Source organism: Branchiostoma belcheri, unplaced genomic scaffold, assembly GCF_001625305.1.
Source record: "Branchiostoma belcheri isolate BF01 breed outbred unplaced genomic scaffold, Haploidv18h27 scaffold78, whole genome shotgun sequence".
Lineage (NCBI taxonomy): Eukaryota > Metazoa > Chordata > Leptocardii > Amphioxiformes > Branchiostomatidae > Branchiostoma > Branchiostoma belcheri.
In genome coordinates this window covers 1,092,825-1,110,786 of record NW_017804442.1, presented here as the reverse complement: position 1 = coordinate 1,110,786, position 17,962 = coordinate 1,092,825, and the positions used below count along the sequence as shown (strand labels likewise).

Below are 17,962 nucleotides of genomic sequence, written 5' to 3'. Positions count from 1 at the left end.
TCAGGACATTCACCTCAGTCGCACTCAGTTGGCGGTCGCCTGAAAGAGTAAAATGTATTTTTTGTTATATTCAAACATGTAATCACAAGACGTGGTGGGGACACACTAAGTTTTTTTCAACTTATATTAATGCCGCCACCAACACAGGGGACAATACAACACTTTTTTACACCTGACCTAAGTGAGGAAAGTCGTGTAAAGTGCCTTTCCCAATGGCACAAGATCGGTGGCATGTCAGGACTCGAACCCGGGGCCGAGTCGAGCACTCTGCCGTTCCCCCACGCGCCTCCACAAAAAAAATGTATTTTTTGCAGCTACATGAAGTATGCATGACCAGTCTGTGTAACACACACCCTTATGTCCAGGGACTAGGGCTCGTTGGGGGGGGGGGGTAGGTTTGCCTAGTGGCTGCTAGAAGGGTGATTTAGGCAGGATAAACCAATGGTGTGTTACGGAAAATCGTTAAAATCCTTCCCACGCCCGTTGCTAGACTTACCCACCGGTAATAGTGCTTGTTTAACTGCGGACTTCACACCCTTCAGTATGTAATTATTAAGTCTTGAAGTGATTGAGAGGCAGGAAAGACGTGTGTACCGATCTATACCGATATTGGAATGGAATCACATTCGTGGTATGACCAGACCAGGGCGGGATGTCTTGAATGCAAGGCAAGGACTCCCCTAGGTTTTCTGTATCTGTATCTGTATAGCCGGTATGATCACCCTTCGACGTAACACATCAGCTTCTGTATCTGTATAGCCGGTATAACCGCCCTTCAGCGTAACACACCAGCTTTTGTATCTGTATAGCCGGTACGATCACCCTTCGGCGTAACACACCAGCTTCGCAGGCACGCGGCGGCAGCTGGCTACATTACACCGAACGACTTTTTACACATTGAAAACCTAACCCTTGAACATCTGCGTTTAAACCTAACCAATGACAATGCCCCTACTGTACTTGGTGGTTTTAAAACAATAAAAATGAATCTGTCTGACCGTCAGCATCCAGGGCCAGCAGAACTTCATCGTAGGTGATGTGGCTCAGAACTTCCAGCCTGGAGAGTCTGCCGTCTCCGTTGGAGTCCAGAGGGTTGTCGATGGCAGGGTTGTAGAGGACGTCCCAGATGTAGTTCAGCTGGTAAGCTTCTGCTGCGTCCAGGGTCCCGTCACCTGTTGACACGGAAAATATAAAAATGTACTTGAATGAGGAAGTCCAGAGTGACTGGTCGAAAGCCCTAGGTGAGAGAACTTTTTTTGTTTTGGACCAAAAGTTTTAACTTTAAACATGTAACTACCAACACAGATGAACTTTTATGATAGTAAAAATGTACTTGTATGATGGATTTAAAAAAACTAGCAAGTAAGACAATTGTGGCTATCTATGACTGCTTTGACTTGAAAGAATAGAAATGTGTACTTAGTATCCTAAACTATGGTAGAAAATTCCAATTGCAAACACCTAACAAGCCAAACTAGCAGACATAGATTGGCTTTGTCGTAGCCACATTTCCATTGTACCTTCTCGCATATCCTGGTACGAAATTGTCACGACTACAAATAATGGCTTTCAAAATGGCTGTGTACTGTGCGTCTCTAAAATCTGACAAGGAAAATCAACTATAGATATAAAAGAATAGAAAAAGTTTAAAATCCCTACCGTTGAAGTCGAACTGGTCGTAGAAGTCGCTGAGAGTCATCCCGTTCTCGATCTCCCTGAAGGTGAGGTGGTCGTCTCCGTCGGTGTTCAGTTCGTAAAACTTGTCTCCGGTTCCCCACAGCTCGATGATCTGAGGCAGGTAAATGAAGCCATCGCCTGCACGATAGAAAGCATTGCTAGTTTCGCTACAGTACCGAAGGTAGTAGCTAGGAGGCCCATAACCAAACTTGTACTTCATTTTGCCAGTAAGACCCATATACAGCATATTGTTCATGAATGCATTTTACGAATTACAAATGATTTTGGACGATGCATCCGTGAAGGTTCCCGAGAATGACCAATTTAGCTGTCGTTAAGCTATCTTATGATGCAAGTTGCAGGGTCCTTAGGAAAAGGGTCCTTTATGAGCTAAAATGTGTATGTAGATAGCAGTTACGTCAAAGGTCTTCTTGGGTTAACAAACCAGTAAGGCGGTTGTGCTGTCACCTTAATACTAGAAACCATGTCTGCTACAAAAGTTTTACATGGATAGATACCAACGGGGAAGCTGCCGATTCATGCTGTGAAAGTTTGCATACCGTCCCTGTCCAGGGCCACGAGAGCCTCGTGCAGAGACATAGAGCTGAGAACTTCATCCTTGGAGACCAGACCGTCACCGTTGGCATCTAGGCCGCTAGTCGCCTGCCTGTGTGGTAAATGTCAAGAGGACGTATGACTTCTTTATCATGGTTTTGATGTTCACATTTATAGTACGCTTTCCACCAGATGGATACATTTTAAACAGATCTAAACTACAGAGTGAAAAGTGATCCTTAAACAGCAAACTGCTATAGCTATGGAGCTTACTAGATGCAAGAATAATAATTGTATATTTTTAACATTTCGAAATGGGGCTTTACATTAAACCGGTTACCGCTGTTTCCAGCGATGCTAGGGTGCTGCGTTGTATAAAAGTAATACCGGTTGGCCAGCTACGATTCTGACCCATTAGTAGATCGTACTTCCCCCCCTCCTCATGTTTAAAATAGTATTGAAATTTATGTTCTGTACCTCTTCATAGGAGACGCTGTTGCCAAGGCAACGAACAGCAGAAGGAAGGGAGTCATGGTTGATGATTGATGAAAAAATCTGAAAAATAATCGCCACGAGCCATTGTTAGGGTAAGTACTAAAACATAAAATCAACTTTATTGCCCAACAACTGCAACTGGTAGTGATGGCACGATATATGGCAAAGAAGAAATAACAAGGGTAGATACATGAACTATACTAAGATATATTTCTAACGGAGCTAATCCATAATGATACTAAAGCTAAACTGTTGTGTTTTCTTGAACATTCTGTAATTCAGGATATATGTACATAGGTAACATATCTTACGACCTAGGGTTCCATCACTGCCATGAGGCAGATCAAAACAACGAGATAATTAAAAGAAGCTACAACGGATTGTATAACATATTCTGAGGGTCCCACCATAGCCAAGAAGTAGCTAGATCATAATTAAAACTATATATATATATATATACATATATACATATATATATACATATATATATATATACATATATACATATATATATATATATAGAGAGAGAGAGAGAGAGAGAGAGACAGACAGACAGACAGACAGACAGACAGTGAGAGAGAGAGAACGATATAATTAAAAGAAGCTAGAATAGATTGGATTAAAGTAGACTCACCAGTCTGTTCCTGTCAAGACACTACCAGACGCTCAGTCGAGTGAAGTCTGAGACAGTGACGTTGTCACGAACACTCGACCCTAATATACACGTCTTTTGGACGCCCAACGGCATTCAAACAGGACCTACCCGGGTTGGTCAATACAAACGTCCGCTTGAAATTCGATTTTTCACACAGCTATCAACCATAGGTGGGGTTATGACGTTAGTGCCAGGTTGTACCGTGTTTCGCTGCTCCTAGTGACGTCTATGACACCTTCGGGGTTACAATGTCAGGGCCAGTTCTATTATTGCACGTTGAACATATTGCACGGAGCGTATGTGGTGGATGTTAGTTCAAGATGGGGTCGTGTGGCGCAGTCGGTAGCGCGTTCGGCTCACACCCGAGAGGTCGCGGGTTCGAACCCTGCCCATGTCACCGATCTTGTGCCCTCGGGAAAGGCGTTTCACACGACTTTCCTCACTTCACTCAGGTGGAAATGAGTACCTAGCTTCGGCTAGGGACGTCCCTCGGATACGACGTTGAATGGAGGTCCGTTAAAAAAACTTACACTCTACAACTACCACTTTTTTGTGCTACAAAAACAATCTTGTTCTTGCGGATGACATCCTCGCCTGTATCTTGCCAATATGAACCGTCGTGAACTTTGGCTGTACAGACGCATTTGCCATACTAATGTATCAATTCTAACGTTGCTAAAATCATACGCTGGCAAAGTGGCCAAACGCTACATGTGTATCCTTCCTACGTCCATTCCTCTGCTTACTATGTGCAGTTTGTTCCGACCCTACCCACGCTCTATTCTTTACGTTCTGATAAGAATGTTTTGCAGGATACTCCAGACGCCAGGGTCTGCCTGGTGTTATCAATATGTAAATACATTAACAACCTGTTTTATACACACATGGCACGCGTGTAGTGTTATGCTAAGGTGGCGGGTGAAATGTTATGTAAATATGCAGAACACATGCAGTATTTGTGTGAAAGTTCGTCTGTGGTTAAACAGCACTTAGCTTAAGACTTTGTTCAAACAAAGAGAAATCTGTCCTTTCGGACACAGAAAAAACAAGCAAACAACGCACCAAGACGTACCGTTTTCTCCTAAGAAAAAGCCATAAAACAAACAGTGAAGACTATGAATTAGTAAATGAGTGACTGAGTTTTAGACTAAGTTTTTGAGATATTTTCATGTTACCATTGAGGTTATAATCGTCCATTTAAGAAGCAAGGTCGACAGCCAACACTTAAGAATACTTTTTCTATCTAAAAAAAGTGAGAAAAAATTTCTCATCTATCTTATCACCATTTTACTATCGATGGTGCATTTCCATTCTAATGGTTAGCTTTTATGTTTGATATTTTTTACATGGAATAAGCAACCACGACTTAGTTACTTAAACAAACGAATATATAACACTTTGTTGACTGTAATATTTTATTTCAGTCTTTCGTTTGCATAACTGTAGCTACTGATGAATCTGCAATCGGGTCATCACAAGAACCAGCTGTTCAAAGAAAAATATATTTATGTTAATTAGATCAGGGTTACAAATACTTACAAGAGGAAGATGGTGTATTTTTTTATAATGCTAACTTTAACTTAGTGACAGCATAAATAAAGCTGTATTTACTACTGGCTTATGAAGAAAAAAACAGAACAAATAATCGCATTTGTTTTTATGTGCAGAATCAACATTGCTGCTGTATCAGCTACAGTTGTATCTTGTATATGTAGCATGAATGAAGAAGACACATGGTTGATTTTATCTGAAGAGATATAGATAATAAAACTAGGGAAGTGACATTTGCAAAGCAAATGCATAATGTTTACCTTCGGACATGGTCTGCCCTGTTAATTCTTACTCAAACACATTCATATCACATGTACTACTAGTATATTGTGACAGTAGTAGGGCAGACCATAAAATTGCAACATTATGTAACCCAACACCAGTCACCATGGTGAGAGACGTCAAGAGGTTGTGAAGAAATGTGAGACGTCAGAGGTTGTTGAGGAAGAGGAAGAGGAGGAGGAAGAAACTGAGTAAAAACAATGTTTTCCTTCGGTAAACATAACAAGGCACGTTAAGCTCACCCCGTAATGAGGACCCTGCTTAGTTGCTAGCGTTGGCGGCTGCGATAGTCACATACACAGTGTAGAAACCGGCGCCCTCGCCATTCTCTAGGTAGTTGCTATCTGGAATCAGAAAAACACGAAAAATCAGTTGAGGTAAAAAAAAGAAAACAACATTAATCCATTCACAGTTCTACAACGGATCACCAATGCCAGAAGTGTGGACGACTGTTTGCCTTAAGTCGATGAAGGTTAGACATCCAGGTAATACGATATGCCAATAAACAGTTACTCAAGCAACTGGATATGATTTTGAAAAACGTCAGACGTTTTAGCTAGTATCCACAAGCTTTCGTCAGTGACTGAGAGACCAGAGGAGAAAGGCAGGTTTATAAGCACAAACTATTGATGGATATACAAATAAAGTGAAGGTAATTTTTTGGAAGTCGAAAAGGGAACAAAAGTCAGACAAGTCAAGACAAGATAATGCAAATTAGTCAGAAAGCTCCTGTTGTACAGAACAGGAGCTTTAGTGGATACTAGCTTAAACGTCTGACCGTTTCCAAAATCATATCCAGTTGCTTGAGTGACTGTTTTTGGCGTGTTTGCCAAGTAACGTTTGGACTCAGAACCACATGAGGACACACACCTCGCAAACAACGACGCTAACAGTCATCTGCGCCTGCATAGACGAAGGACGACCAATGTTTACCTCTTCCCATGGATTCACCCGCTTCGTTTTTTTTTCGTTTTTCCGTAGCAGGCTTATAGAACTGGGGGTTTGGTGGTCTTAGGCTGTTTTCTGATTAGCCTCCGTAGCAGGCTTATAGAACTGGGGATTTGGTGGTCTTTGGCTGTTTTCTGATTAGCCCAGTTCTAAACACGGGTACTTAAACCAGGCCGGCTACGTTGTCATCAGAAAAAAAAGCAAATAAAAGCTCCCAAAGACCCTGAAGACCCCCCAAACCCCCAGGTTTTTGGCACGCTATGGAGGCTAAAACATACCGTCCTGGTCCAGCCTGTCAAAGATCCTGCCGAGGCTCATGCGGTGACTTTTGGCCTCGTCATAAGTGACGAACCCATCGTCGTTGTTGTCCTGGTCGTTCATGAACTCCGTGGTCTCGGAGCCCATCAGGACCATCAGCTCAGCGGGAGTCAGACGCTGGTCACCTGGACGAGCCAAAGTGTGTGAAAACCAACACAGGGGTAAGACAATGCTCATTTTCACCTCAGCAGAGTGAGGAAAGTCGTGTAAAGTGCCTTTTCCAAGGGCACAAGATCGGTGGCATGTCAGGACTCGAACCCGGGACCTCTCGGTTCCGAGTCGCGCACTCTGCCGCTATGTATTCTTTAGTCTTTACTTCTATATGATAACTCTACATGATGATTATTCAGAACCTTGACTGAACATGGTTCTGGATATAGCGCAGTTTTGGATAGTCTCCGTGTATCCAAGTTCGTAGACTTGCCCAGCCACGGTTCTGGATACGCGAGGACTATCCAGAACCATTAATGTCTATGTATGCTTCAAGATAAAGAACGGTTCTGGATACAACATTGTCCGTGCCCTGACTATCTTACGGGCTCATGCGCCCCCCCCCCCATAGGTATATCCACATGTACCTCCTGCTGGCTGCTCCCCAGGCTCTGTTCTGGACTATCCAGAACCGAGCCTGAGCACAGTTGTGGATAAAACACGGTTCTGGATAGTCTCTGCGTGTCCCAGGCTCGGTTCTGGATACGCTTGGGCTATCCAGAACCGTGACTTACCACGGTTCTGGATACTCGGGATACGTGACCATATCTTACCGTCAGTGTCCAGAGCCATGAGAACCTCGTCGTAATTCATGTGGCTTAAAACCTCGAGCCTGGAGAGTCTGCCGTCACCGTTGGAGTCCAGAGGGTCGTCCAGGGTAGGGTCATTGATGACATCGTAGATGAAGTTGAGCTGGTAAGCCTCGGCAACATCCAGGGTGCCGTCCACTGTGGGTATAGAATAGTTCGGATTTATTTTTAAAATTCGACATATCTAGAGAGTTTATTGAGATCTAAGATAAGCTAAACGCGTTCACCACATCATGCTTAACATCAAGCGCCTAGAGCATGTGAGCAACGCCTGGATCTACAAGTTGACCAACACTCGACCCCTTATCACCATGGTAAGGCATCGTCAACTTCGATTCCTGGGACATGCACTTAGAATGCCTGTGGGGGAACCATGCCGGGCATGTGCCCTGTATGTACCGACGCACGGCAAAAGGCGCCCAGGACGCACCACTCGACTACGTATACCCGGAATATGTTGGGGGACGCTGAGGGCATAAGATAGTTCCAATTTAAATGCATGATCCAATGGAGTTTTTAGGGCCTGGAAACCCAACTTTTCAAAGTCAATATTCTAGTGACTTATCTCCATACTGAGTTGAAACCACACTATTCCAATGTAAAGTTACCCTCATGGAGCAAATGTACCCAAACATTCTGACGAAAAATAGTTACTGGAAGGGCCCCTGGCTGATTTTAGGGGTACCTCCCCTAAAATAAAGGACTCATCTTGGGGCTTGTTTCTCCAGTTTTAAATACCCAAAGTATGAAATACTGTTTGAAACGTGCTAATGTGAAGCAGTATGTGTCAACATCATAAAGAATTCGAATATTTCCAGTTTCGCTGCTCTGAAATCGCATTGGATGCCTTTTAAACGTAGACGTATATAGACAATGTTATCCTTTCATATCCCGTCTGTACAACTCCTCAAGCAACGTTATCCAATCCGTTCTCAAATCGGATGTAATATTCCGCCACAGCTTGTTCCGCAATATCTGGGCCCGTCTGTACTTAATAGACGTATTTTACTATTGTTATTATGTGTTATTACAGGGCATTTCCATACGACTGTAGACGCAGAATACAGTGCGAACATGTAAAAACAACTGACCACAATACTCCTGCAGGAGGCAAACCTCCTTCACTCCTTCATCATCATCAAACCTCCGGATTATAAATCCGGTGAGGTACACTTGATAAAGTTACTCCAGTATGTCCTATCCCTCATAGCGGACACTAATGCAGTCCCTGCGAGACCAGTGTCTCTCTCTAACATAGACAACACTGGCTCCTTACTACGAACAACATGCCCTGCCAGGGCGAGTCTACGTCTGTATCTGTATCTCTATAGCCGGTATAACCGCCCTTCGGCGTAACACACCAGCTACAGACGAAATGGGCGGGAGAGTCATAAATAGATAGAAAGAAAGAAAGACGGAATACGTACTGTTGAAGTCGAACTGATCGTAAAAGGTGCTCAGAGTCATTCCGTTCTCGATCTCCCTGAAGGTGAGGTGGTCGTCTCCGTCGGTGTTGAGAAGGTAAAACTGGTCACCAACTCCCCACAGCTCGATGATCTGAGCCAGGTAGATGAAGCCATCACCTGCCCAGAGAGGATTACATTTAAGGCTAATCACAAGAATAAAAACTGTAAAAAAAGTGCAAGTAACAAGGATGTCGCTAGGAGGCGCATGACAGATTTTGACCGCAATTTTGCCCATATACAATGCTTTACTATACCAAGAGTACAAATGAACCCCAAAAATGAACATATGTGATATGGTCATAAAAAGACATGTGAGCCATTCAAGTCCAAACGTAGTAATTTGCTCTCCCTTGAAATGCTGATATGGGCCAGTTTTGTGCCTGATACATGATAAAAAAAATAAACAAGTAGAGCTTACCGTCCCTGTCCAGGGCGACAAGAGCCTCGTGAAGAGACATGGCGGCAAACACTTCGTCCTTAGAGACGAGTCCGTCACCGTCGGCATCCAGACCGCCCATCGTCTGCCTACATGCAAAAACTTCGTCATCATACTTTTCTACATCAACGCTACAATCATATACATATAAACATTCAAAAAGATCTAGGGCTAGGTGATCCTTAAACAGCAAAACACAACTCCAAGAGCTACGACTAGGGGGCTAGCAGGATACAGGTACTGAACTAAATGTATCAGATACTAAACTGAATCGTGGGGTCGTGTGGCGTAGCGGCAGAGTGCGCGACTCGGAACTTAGAGTCCCGGGTTCGAGTCCTGACATGCCACCGATCTTGTGCCCTTGGGAAAAGCACTTTACACGACTTTCCTCACTTCGCTCAGGTGAAAATGTGTATTGTCCTGTCATGTATTTGTCCCCTGTGTTGGTGGCGGCATTAATATAAGTTGAAAAAAAACTTGAGTGTGTCGTCACCACGTCTGGTGATTACATGTTGGAATAAAAAAAAACTGAATCTACCAATCCAGTAGATAAGTTAGTATTATTTTAACCAGATATTTTAAATGTTGAATAAAAGCACTCATTTTGGCTGGTCGAGTCAAATTCGAACTCATTTTAGAGTAGAACGCCACATACATATGATCACGTTGTACGTACCTCCTCATGGGAGATGCAGTTGCCAAGGCAACGAACAGGAAAAGGAAGGGAGTCATGATTCTGAAAAGTACACAGCAGCGTTAGAGTACAAGTCAAGCATAAATACCACTAGTTATTAAGCTCTCTAAACGTCTAGGCGCGAGCGCCACTAACCAAATTCCTTTACCAATATTCCATCTAACAAATCGTACGTCTTACGAGTTTCTTTATAGTAAAGAAGCAGAACAAAAACGCCATGAAAGAATACAGAATAACAACTACTCACCTGGTGATTCTTGTCAGGACACTTCAAGACGTCGAGTTTTGTGAAGATTGAGTCCGAGGCACTCGGTCCTAATATACACGTCTTGAAGGAAGATCCGGAGGTTCTTATCAAGACACCGCAAGGTTGGCTAATAATAGTAATATCTATGTCCGTTTGTTGTCCTATTTTTATCGGGCAGATGACCCAGTTTGGGTTGTAATGTCATGGCCGACTCTTATTCACGATGGAATGGCCAGTTATTTCAATTTACAAGAACTGGATTTGTATAAAAAATGCATCAACACGCCTCTAATTACTCATTTTTTCAATTACTCAAGAGATTTCATACAACCTCTTACTAGTGAACTAGTGAAAAATTGAGTTCGAGGGGTTTTAACTCATTTTCACTAATAAGAGAATTAGTTTAACTTCGTATTCGTGAAAAAATGAGTTAACAACCCCCTCGCTCATTTTTGCTCATTTATTGGGTTAAAAGTACAAACTACGCATTAGCACCACTTTTTTTCTCTTAATTCGTCTTTTGCCCTCTTTTAAAAATACTAACCAAATAAATGTGCTAAATAATCAGGTTTGTTTATTATGTGGTTTGTTACTAAACCTAATGACGTAATGTGACGCATGCTTCAGCCTTTACGTTCTGATAAGGATGTTGTACAGGATCCACGCTGGGTTCGGCTCATCCTGACAAAACATAAATCTTTACATAACCTGTTATTATCAAACTCCTCTCTGTTTTGAACACGAAGGACGCGCGTGCTGCGTCATCTAAGCTAAGGTGACGTGGTACAAAATAAACAAGAATTCGGAGATCTCATACCTCCATGAAATGTATGAGTTTTTGTAAATGTTTTTACAAAGTATATTACAGTGCAGAACAAAATAACATAGGCTTTTATTTTCAAACGCACAGCTAATACAGTAGCACCTTTGGCCTGAAATATGTAGGTCAGCCTATTCCAGAGGGAGAACCTCATTAATCAAACCGGCGCGCTGACCGCTGGTGTTTTGTTGCATAACCGGCACATCTGTTTTCCCTGCCTTACAAAACCGGAAGTTCTGCTGCAGTACCAAGGTCAGCCACCAGGAGGCCCATATTTGACCTTGACCTTTGGCTTCCTAAGACCTACCAGCATACCAAATATCATCACAATCCATAAAGGCGTTCTGAACTTATGCTGAACAAATGTGCGGAAACACACACACACACACACACACACACACACACACACACACATACATAAATACACACACACAGACGCGCCAAAAACAATACCTCTATTTTCATGGAGGTAACAAATGATAACGACCGTTCGGACAACCAACCATGGTCGACAGCCAAACCTTTTAAAAAATACCTAGCAATACCCTTTCTATCCAAAAGAGTGAGTGAATGAGTGAGTGAGTGGGTGAGTGGGTGAGTGAGTGAGTGGGTGGGTGAGTGAGTGAGTGAGTGAGTTAGTGAGTGAGTGAGTGAGTTAGTGAGTGAGTGGGTGAGTGGGTGAGTGAGTGAGTGAATGGGTGAGTGAGTGAGTGAGTGAGTGAGTGAGTGAGTGGGTGAGTGAGTGAGTGAGTGAATGGGTGAGTGAGTGAGTGAGTGAGTGAGTACAGTTTCTCATGTATCATATCAACATTTTACTAACGATGGTACATTTTTGTTTTAATGACATGGTCAGCTTTTAGTCTTGATATTTGTGACATAAAACAAGCAAAACCACCACGTAGTCATTTCCCAACTATCTTAAACAGACGACAAGACAACACGTTGTTGACTTTAAGATTTTATTCTTTATTCAGTCTGTATGTTTGCCGTGCATCAGCTACTGGTGAATCTGTAATCGGGTCGTCACGAGGTCCAACTGTTCGTCAGGTGACTGCATTCCAAGATGGTGGATTAAATTAGTAAAGCTGTTGGGAAAATGGCATTGCTGTTAGAATGAAAAAGATCGGGGCTACATCTCCAATTCACCAAGGAGGAATGATAGGAATCCAAGTTTTGCAAGATGAATAGCTAGACATTCATATGGCCACATGTATATTAAGCCCCATTCACTACAGTACTGGATTATGAAGACTGTGACAAGAAAAACAGAACAAACCACCTTTTTTTACTTGCAGAACCAATATGGCTGTTTTAGCAGCTGTATCTTGTATATGTAGGATCAGTGAATATAGCTTGTAACATTAAGCATTACACTCATAGAAATCTGAAGTAAATATCGAGATTCTAAAAAATAACACACATTAAACGTACCCTGTAATGAGGAAGCTGTTTAGTTTTCAGCGTTGGCGACTGCGATAATCGTGTAGAGAGTGTAGAAACCGGCGCCCTCGCCGTTCTCTAGGTAGTCACTATCTGTTAGCAGTTGAACAACACAGATTAGTATAGGAAGGAAAAAACAACAATGATACATTCACAGCGACTAAATTTTCTGGTTGTCAAACTCCAATGGAAAATTATTTTCCCCCTGTCTGGTGGAAACAAAAGAAGCAGATCTCTGTTTCTGTCTTTTTGTCTGTCTCCCTTTTTCTCTATGTCTCTCTATCTCCTTGTCTGTCTCTCTGTCCCTCTCTGCCTCTACCTGTCTCTCTCTGCCTCTCTGTCTCCGTGTCTCTGTTTCTCTTTCTTTCACTCTGTCTCTTTCTGTCTCTTTTCTGTCTGCCTCTAGATCTGTCTTTCTTCTCTCTCTACCTCTCTGTATCTGTCTTTCTGTCTGTCTCTCGATTTCTCTCTGTCTCTCTCTGTTTCTATCTATCTCTCTCTGTCTCTGTCTTTCTCTCAGTCTCTCCCTGCCACAGTCTGTCTCTCTTTGTGTCTCTCTACTAGAGCTCTCTGTATCTGTCTTTCTGTATCTTTCCCTCTGTTTCTGTCTCTCTCTGTCTCAGTCTACCTGTGTCTCTCTGCTTCTCTCTTCCTCTCTGTTTCTGTCTCTTAGTCTCTGTCCCTCTGTCTTTCTCTCAGTATCTCCCTGCCTCAGTCTGTCTCTCTTTGTGTCTCTCTCTGTCTCTCTCTCTGTCTCTGTCTATGTGCCTGCACTGTATTGTTGAAATCCCAACCAAAAAGAAAGAAAAAAAAACGTACCGTCCAAGTCCAGTCTGTCGAAGACCTTCCCGAGGTTCATGCGGTGGCTCTTAGCCTCATCAAAGGTGACGAACCCGTCGTCGTTGTTGTCCTGCTCGTTCATGAACCTGTCGGTTACGGAGCCCATCAGGACCATCAGCTCTTCACGACTCAGCTGACGGTCACCTGTGAGAGCAAACACATAACAGAATAAGAATATAGTAGAGGAGATTTATTCTTCAAGCTAACCGACATCTCGCACACGCAGTCGTCCCTCAGTAAGACATCTGGAGCCGCATAGTTCCCGTTTAGAACTTTTATTCAGCCTGTCACACGACCAGGTTTGCCTGTGTCTTACAAAAGGACGACTGCATGTGCAAGATGTCGGTTAGCTTGAGAAAATGAATCCCCTCTACTATATACATAACAGAATAAGAATAAACATCATTCTGTCTCGATAGACAATGGAGACCGTGAGAAGGGTTGACACGGCGGCCTTCGCTTGGATCTGTTTAAGGTGGTTATTAACAAGTTGCGAATCTGAGACCCACACACTTGGGCATCCGTCTTCCCCAGCGGATCTATATCGGGGGAGACGTGCTGGTTCTGGTTGGGATGCTTTTGCAGCGTGTAATGGACCAAGTTCCTTGCCTGAATGGATTAGGGTTAATATTATGGACGATTCTGGATAGTCTCTATTGTATCCAGATCTGTGCCTATCTAGTTCTATGCCTGAACGGATTAGTGGTAGGATCAGGCACGGTTCTGGATAGTCTCTGCGTATCCAAGGACGTAGACTTGTCCCAGTCACGAATCTGGATACGCGTAGACTATCCAGAACCGCGACTGAGCATGGCTCTGGATAAAGCCCGGTTCTGGATAGTCTCCGCGTATCCCAGTTTTTGGTTCTGCATACGTGTGCACTATCCAGAACCGAGCCTAAGCGTGGTTCTGGATAAAGTATGGTTCTGGATGCAAAGAACAACTCCCGTACCCAGAGTGACCCAGAATCTTACCGTCGGTGTCCAAGGCCATGAGATAGTCTAAGCGTATCCCAGGCTCTGTTCTGGATACGTATGGACTATCTAGCACCATTAAAGCCTAAGTATGTTTCTGGATAAAGCACGGTTCTGGATACAGCAACCCAGAATGACTCTATCTTACCGTCAGTGTCCAGGGCCATGAGAACCTCGTCGTAGGTCATGTGGCTGACAACCTCGAGTTTGGAGAGCCTGCCGTCACCGTTGGAGTCAAGAGGGTCGTCGATGGTCGGGTCATTCAGAACGTCATAGATGAAGTTCAGCTGGTAAGCTTCAGCAACGTCCAGGGTGCCGTCCACTGTGGGTAAAGTTTGAGTTTGTGTTGTCAAGTCTTGTCAGCAGTGCATGCCCTTTGTAATAGCCACTGGCTATGTTCCAACATATAATCACAAGACGTGGTGACGGCACACTCAAGTTTTTTCAACCTATATTAAAGCCGCCACCAACACGGGGGACAGGACAATACTCATTTTCATCTGAGCGAAGTGAGGAAAGTCGTGTATTAAATGTGCCTTTCCCAAGGGCACAAGATCGGTGACATGTACAGACTCGAACCCATGACCTCTTGGTTCCGAGTCGAGCATGCTGCCGCTACGCCACACGACCCCACTTATTGGTGTAGATGAGTATTGTTGACGGCATAAAATAAGTTGAAAAAAATTGAGTGTGCCGTCACCATGTCTAGTCATGAAAATAGATGTAAAGAAATAAAGACAAAATACGTACTGTTGAAATCAAACTTGTCGTAGAAGTCGCTGAGAGACATTCCGTTCTCGATCTCCCTGAAGGTGAGGTGGTCGTCTCCGTCGGTGTTGAGAAGGTAAAACACGTCTCCGACTCCCCACAGCTCGATAATCTGAGGCAGATAGATGAAGCCATCGCCTGCACACAGAGAGAACATTTTTAAAAAATTAACTTTTAAGAATTTTAAATTAAGAAAATTTAAGAATTTTTAAAAAATTGAAAATTAAAAAAAATTAAAAATAAAAGTTCAAACTTTTTTCCAATTTTCAAATTTTTAGAAATTAAAAAGATTAAAATTCATTTTTTTAAATTAAGAAATTTAAAAAAAATTAAAAATTTTTAAAATTCAAAAAATTTAAAAGAACTTTAAAACAATTTTTTCATAAAAATTTTAAAATTTAAATATAGAAAATATAGAAAATCTAATGTCTATGTCTTACCATCCCTGTCCAGAGCGACAAGAGCCTCGTGCAGAGACATGGCGGCAAACACTTCGTCCTTAGAGACTAGGCCGTCCATGTTGGCATCCAGGCCGGCATCCATCTGCCTACATGCAAAAACGTAAGGACATGTTTAAAGTTAAAACTTTTGGTTCCAACACAAAAAAGTTCTCTCACCTACAGCTTTCGACCAGTCACTCTGGTCTTCCTCAGTAGACTGACACAGTGAAGCTTGTCACGTGGCTTCTTTGAAGTGTGACTGGGTCAGTCTACTGAGGAAGACCAGAGTGACTGGTCGAAAGCTATAGGTGAGAGAACTTTCTTGTGTTGGACCAAAAGTTTTAACTTTAAACATGTAACTACCAACACAGATGAACTTTCATGATACGTAAGGACATATTGTGACTTTTCAATCATAGGTTTTACATCCATATTTCCCAACGCTACAGTCGTATAAATACATGTACATTCAAGTAGACCTAAACGACAAAGGGCTAGGTGCGGCGAAATATTCTCTCAACGGACAAACTCCCTTGGCATGCTTTTCTCTCTATTTGGCCGATTTCTACTTCTTTCCAGCCGCCTCCCCAAGCCTGGTAGAGGCTAAGGTTCTCCTCAATTATATAAACAGAAATACACAGCTATAAGAGCTAGGAATAGGGGGCTAGCAGGATACAAGGCAAATTGAAACTAAATGTATCCATCCAGTGGAAAATGTAGTCTTATGTTCACCAGTTATCGCCTTCTGCCAGCGAAACTAGGGTGATACGTATACGTTAAAAAGCACTATGATTTTGTCTAGTTGAGTCAAATTCAAACTTATTTTAAGTTTTGAATTCTGATGATTCATTATTCTGATGAAGGTGATAGTGGTCCTTCAAAATGTGATCTCTTTGTAACCCTTGTATTGGAATAAAGTTAAACATTTTACTATAATCATTACTACCAACAAAGATGAGCTTTCATGATCATTTTTTTTTCGTAGATCAACACAAAAATATCATCACATAGAACGTGGATATTCAGTACGTACCTCCTCATGGGAGATGCAGTTGCCAAGGCAACGAACAGGAAAAGGAAGGGAGTCATGGTTCTGAAAAATAAACCATCACATAGAATCGTTACAGTACACGTCAAAAATAGTTACCAAGGACTGGTAGACTGTTAAGCTTTGAGCACCAACCAAACTTTTTATCTCACAAATCGTTCGTCGTAAGAGTTCAATCATAATTGAATCTTTAACTGCATGACATGCCCATGGAGCTAAATGCATATATCAGAGTGTGATGTTATATGTACAACATATTGAGTAAAATAATACATAGGATACAAGGATAAAAGAAACGTAAACGTCTTAACAACTACTAGAGGATACATTCTATCTAATCTAGGCCTTCACTATTTCTTGTCTCTTTTTTTAAGCAACTGGAGATAAATTCATATAGTTTTTCTATTGTGTGGTCGAAATCACAGCAAAAGAAACAGAACAAAAAATTCAGAAAATAAAAGCTACAGTAGGAATACAGCACAATACGACTCACCAGTTTTCTTTGTCGGGACACTACGAGACGTCTAGTCGTGTGAAGATTGTAAGTCGGTCCATCCTAATATATATACCCTCCTCGTGGGAAATACGGCAGATTCTACCGAGGACGTCCCAAGGTCTGTCAACACGTATGTCCGTTTGATAGCCTAGTTTTCGGACAGATGACCCACTTTGGAATGTAATTACAACCTGCGCAGAGGTAAACCAGTCACTGTCTCACTATCTAGTAAAAGGAAAAGACACGAACAGTCTTTTGTACTCCGTGCGCTGAAGCCATTGTCTAAAACTTGGTCTTTGTATATATATATAGTGGTTTGATGATGTTTTTCTTCTCTGGTAATACTGATTTTAGAATGTTTAGCTGCATTTTATCGCTAATGATGCAGATATATGTCGGATTTTATGCTATCTATTTGTAATAATTAGACACATGTTAAATCCTCTGTTTGTTCCCATCCCTACGCACTCTCTGTCCTTTACGTAAGGCCATAAGATAAGGATGTTTTGCAGGGTCTATATACTCATCGGGTCATCCTGATACTATCAGCCTATAAAACTTTACGTAACCTGGTAAAATCCTCTGTCCTTTACTTTCTGATAAGGCCATGTTGATTTCATTATATGGATGACATCCACGCGCGCAGGAATTTTCGTCCGTTTCCAAAAATTATTTCGACCATGCTGTAAATCGAACAAATGAGCGAATATGTGTCGTATGTTGCAACAAAAAAGGTATTAGAAAACGATATGCGATACTAATGTTACAAAATGGCATAATCAATTCGGGTAAAGAACAAAAATTTGAAGAAATGAAAATGAAGAGTCTTATTATTTGCCATAGCATGCTCTACTTGTTTAGTCATTTGTCCAACCTCCATGACCACGTAGATTTCATAATAAAGGAAACTTTTTTTTGGGGGGGGGGGGCAAACTTTTTTCTATTTTTCTCACGCTCGCATCAGTTTTCGGGTTCCCAGATGATCAAATCAACATGGCCTAAGGATGTTTTG

The 17,962-nt window shown here is 42.3% G+C and overlaps 3 protein-coding genes across 4 annotated transcripts in view; all 3 read right to left on the bottom strand.

The window, feature by feature from the left end:
* The window catches only part of LOC109485712 (calcium-binding protein LPS1-beta-like), a 5,086-nt gene extending 1,536 nt beyond the window's left edge, over nt 1–3,550 (bottom strand). The window contains exons 1-7 of the mRNA XM_019789377.1: nt 3,362–3,550; nt 3,079–3,085; nt 2,710–2,773; nt 2,238–2,344; nt 1,660–1,815; nt 999–1,172; nt 1–39 (exon numbers count right to left, since the gene is read on the bottom strand). Of these exons, the coding sequence (XP_019644936.1) occupies nt 1–39; nt 999–1,172; nt 1,660–1,815; nt 2,238–2,344; nt 2,710–2,765 (532 nt within the window). The 5' untranslated portion in view covers nt 2,766–2,773; nt 3,079–3,085; nt 3,362–3,550. The remainder of the gene's footprint in view (nt 40–998; nt 1,173–1,659; nt 1,816–2,237; nt 2,345–2,709; nt 2,774–3,078; nt 3,086–3,361) is intronic.
* A 1,239-nt stretch (nt 3,551–4,789) lies between these two features.
* On the bottom strand, nt 4,790–10,226 carry LOC109485772. The gene is made up of 8 exons (XM_019789456.1): nt 10,125–10,226; nt 9,860–9,919; nt 9,166–9,272; nt 8,709–8,864; nt 7,246–7,419; nt 6,442–6,606; nt 5,458–5,559; nt 4,790–4,867 (listed from the first exon to the last, which is right to left on the bottom strand). Exons 2-7 carry the CDS (start codon nt 9,913–9,915, stop codon nt 5,477–5,479), a joined length of 741 nt encoding a protein of 246 aa, XP_019645015.1. The 5' UTR covers nt 9,916–9,919; nt 10,125–10,226; the 3' UTR covers nt 4,790–4,867; nt 5,458–5,476.
* Nucleotides 10,227–11,896: 1,670 nt separating this feature from the next.
* Nucleotides 11,897–17,011, bottom strand: LOC109485770. 2 transcript variants are annotated; one of them, XM_019789455.1, is made up of 8 exons: nt 16,948–17,011; nt 16,440–16,499; nt 15,407–15,513; nt 14,949–15,104; nt 14,347–14,520; nt 13,204–13,368; nt 12,376–12,477; nt 11,897–11,995 (listed from the first exon to the last, which is right to left on the bottom strand). In XM_019789455.1, the coding sequence occupies exons 2-7, from the start codon at nt 16,493–16,495 to the stop codon at nt 12,395–12,397; spliced, it is 741 nt and encodes a 246-aa protein (XP_019645014.1). In that variant the 5' UTR covers nt 16,496–16,499; nt 16,948–17,011; the 3' UTR covers nt 11,897–11,995; nt 12,376–12,394. The 2 variants fall into 2 exon arrangements, with proteins under 2 accessions (XP_019645014.1, XP_019645013.1); XM_019789454.1 differs by having other exon boundaries at nt 11,905–12,029; nt 16,948–17,010.
* Between the last annotated feature and the right edge of the window lie 951 nt (nt 17,012–17,962).

Excerpts from the sequence above, each read along its gene's own strand:
- LOC109485772 (XM_019789456.1), bottom strand. The coding sequence starts at position 9,915 with ATGACTCCCTTCCTTTTCCTGTTCGTTGCCTTGGCAACTGCATCTCCC. Across the intron at positions 8,865-9,165 it reads TGTCGCCCTGGACAGGGACG|GTGATGGCTTCATCTACCTG; the intron begins GTAAGCTCTACT and ends CTCTCTGGGCAG. Across the intron at positions 5,560-6,441 it reads TGACAGGCTGGACCAGGACG|ATAGCAACTACCTAGAGAAT; the intron begins GTATGTTTTAGC and ends TTCTGATTCCAG.
- LOC109485770 (XM_019789455.1), bottom strand. The coding sequence starts at position 16,495 with ATGACTCCCTTCCTTTTCCTGTTCGTTGCCTTGGCAACTGCATCTCCC. Across the intron at positions 15,514-16,439 it reads ACTGCATCTCCCATGAGGAG|GCAGATGGATGCCGGCCTGG; the intron begins GTACGTACTGAA and ends TTTTGCATGTAG. Across the intron at positions 12,478-13,203 it reads CGACAGACTGGACTTGGACG|ATAGTGACTACCTAGAGAAC; the intron begins GTACGTTTTTTT and ends AACTGCTAACAG.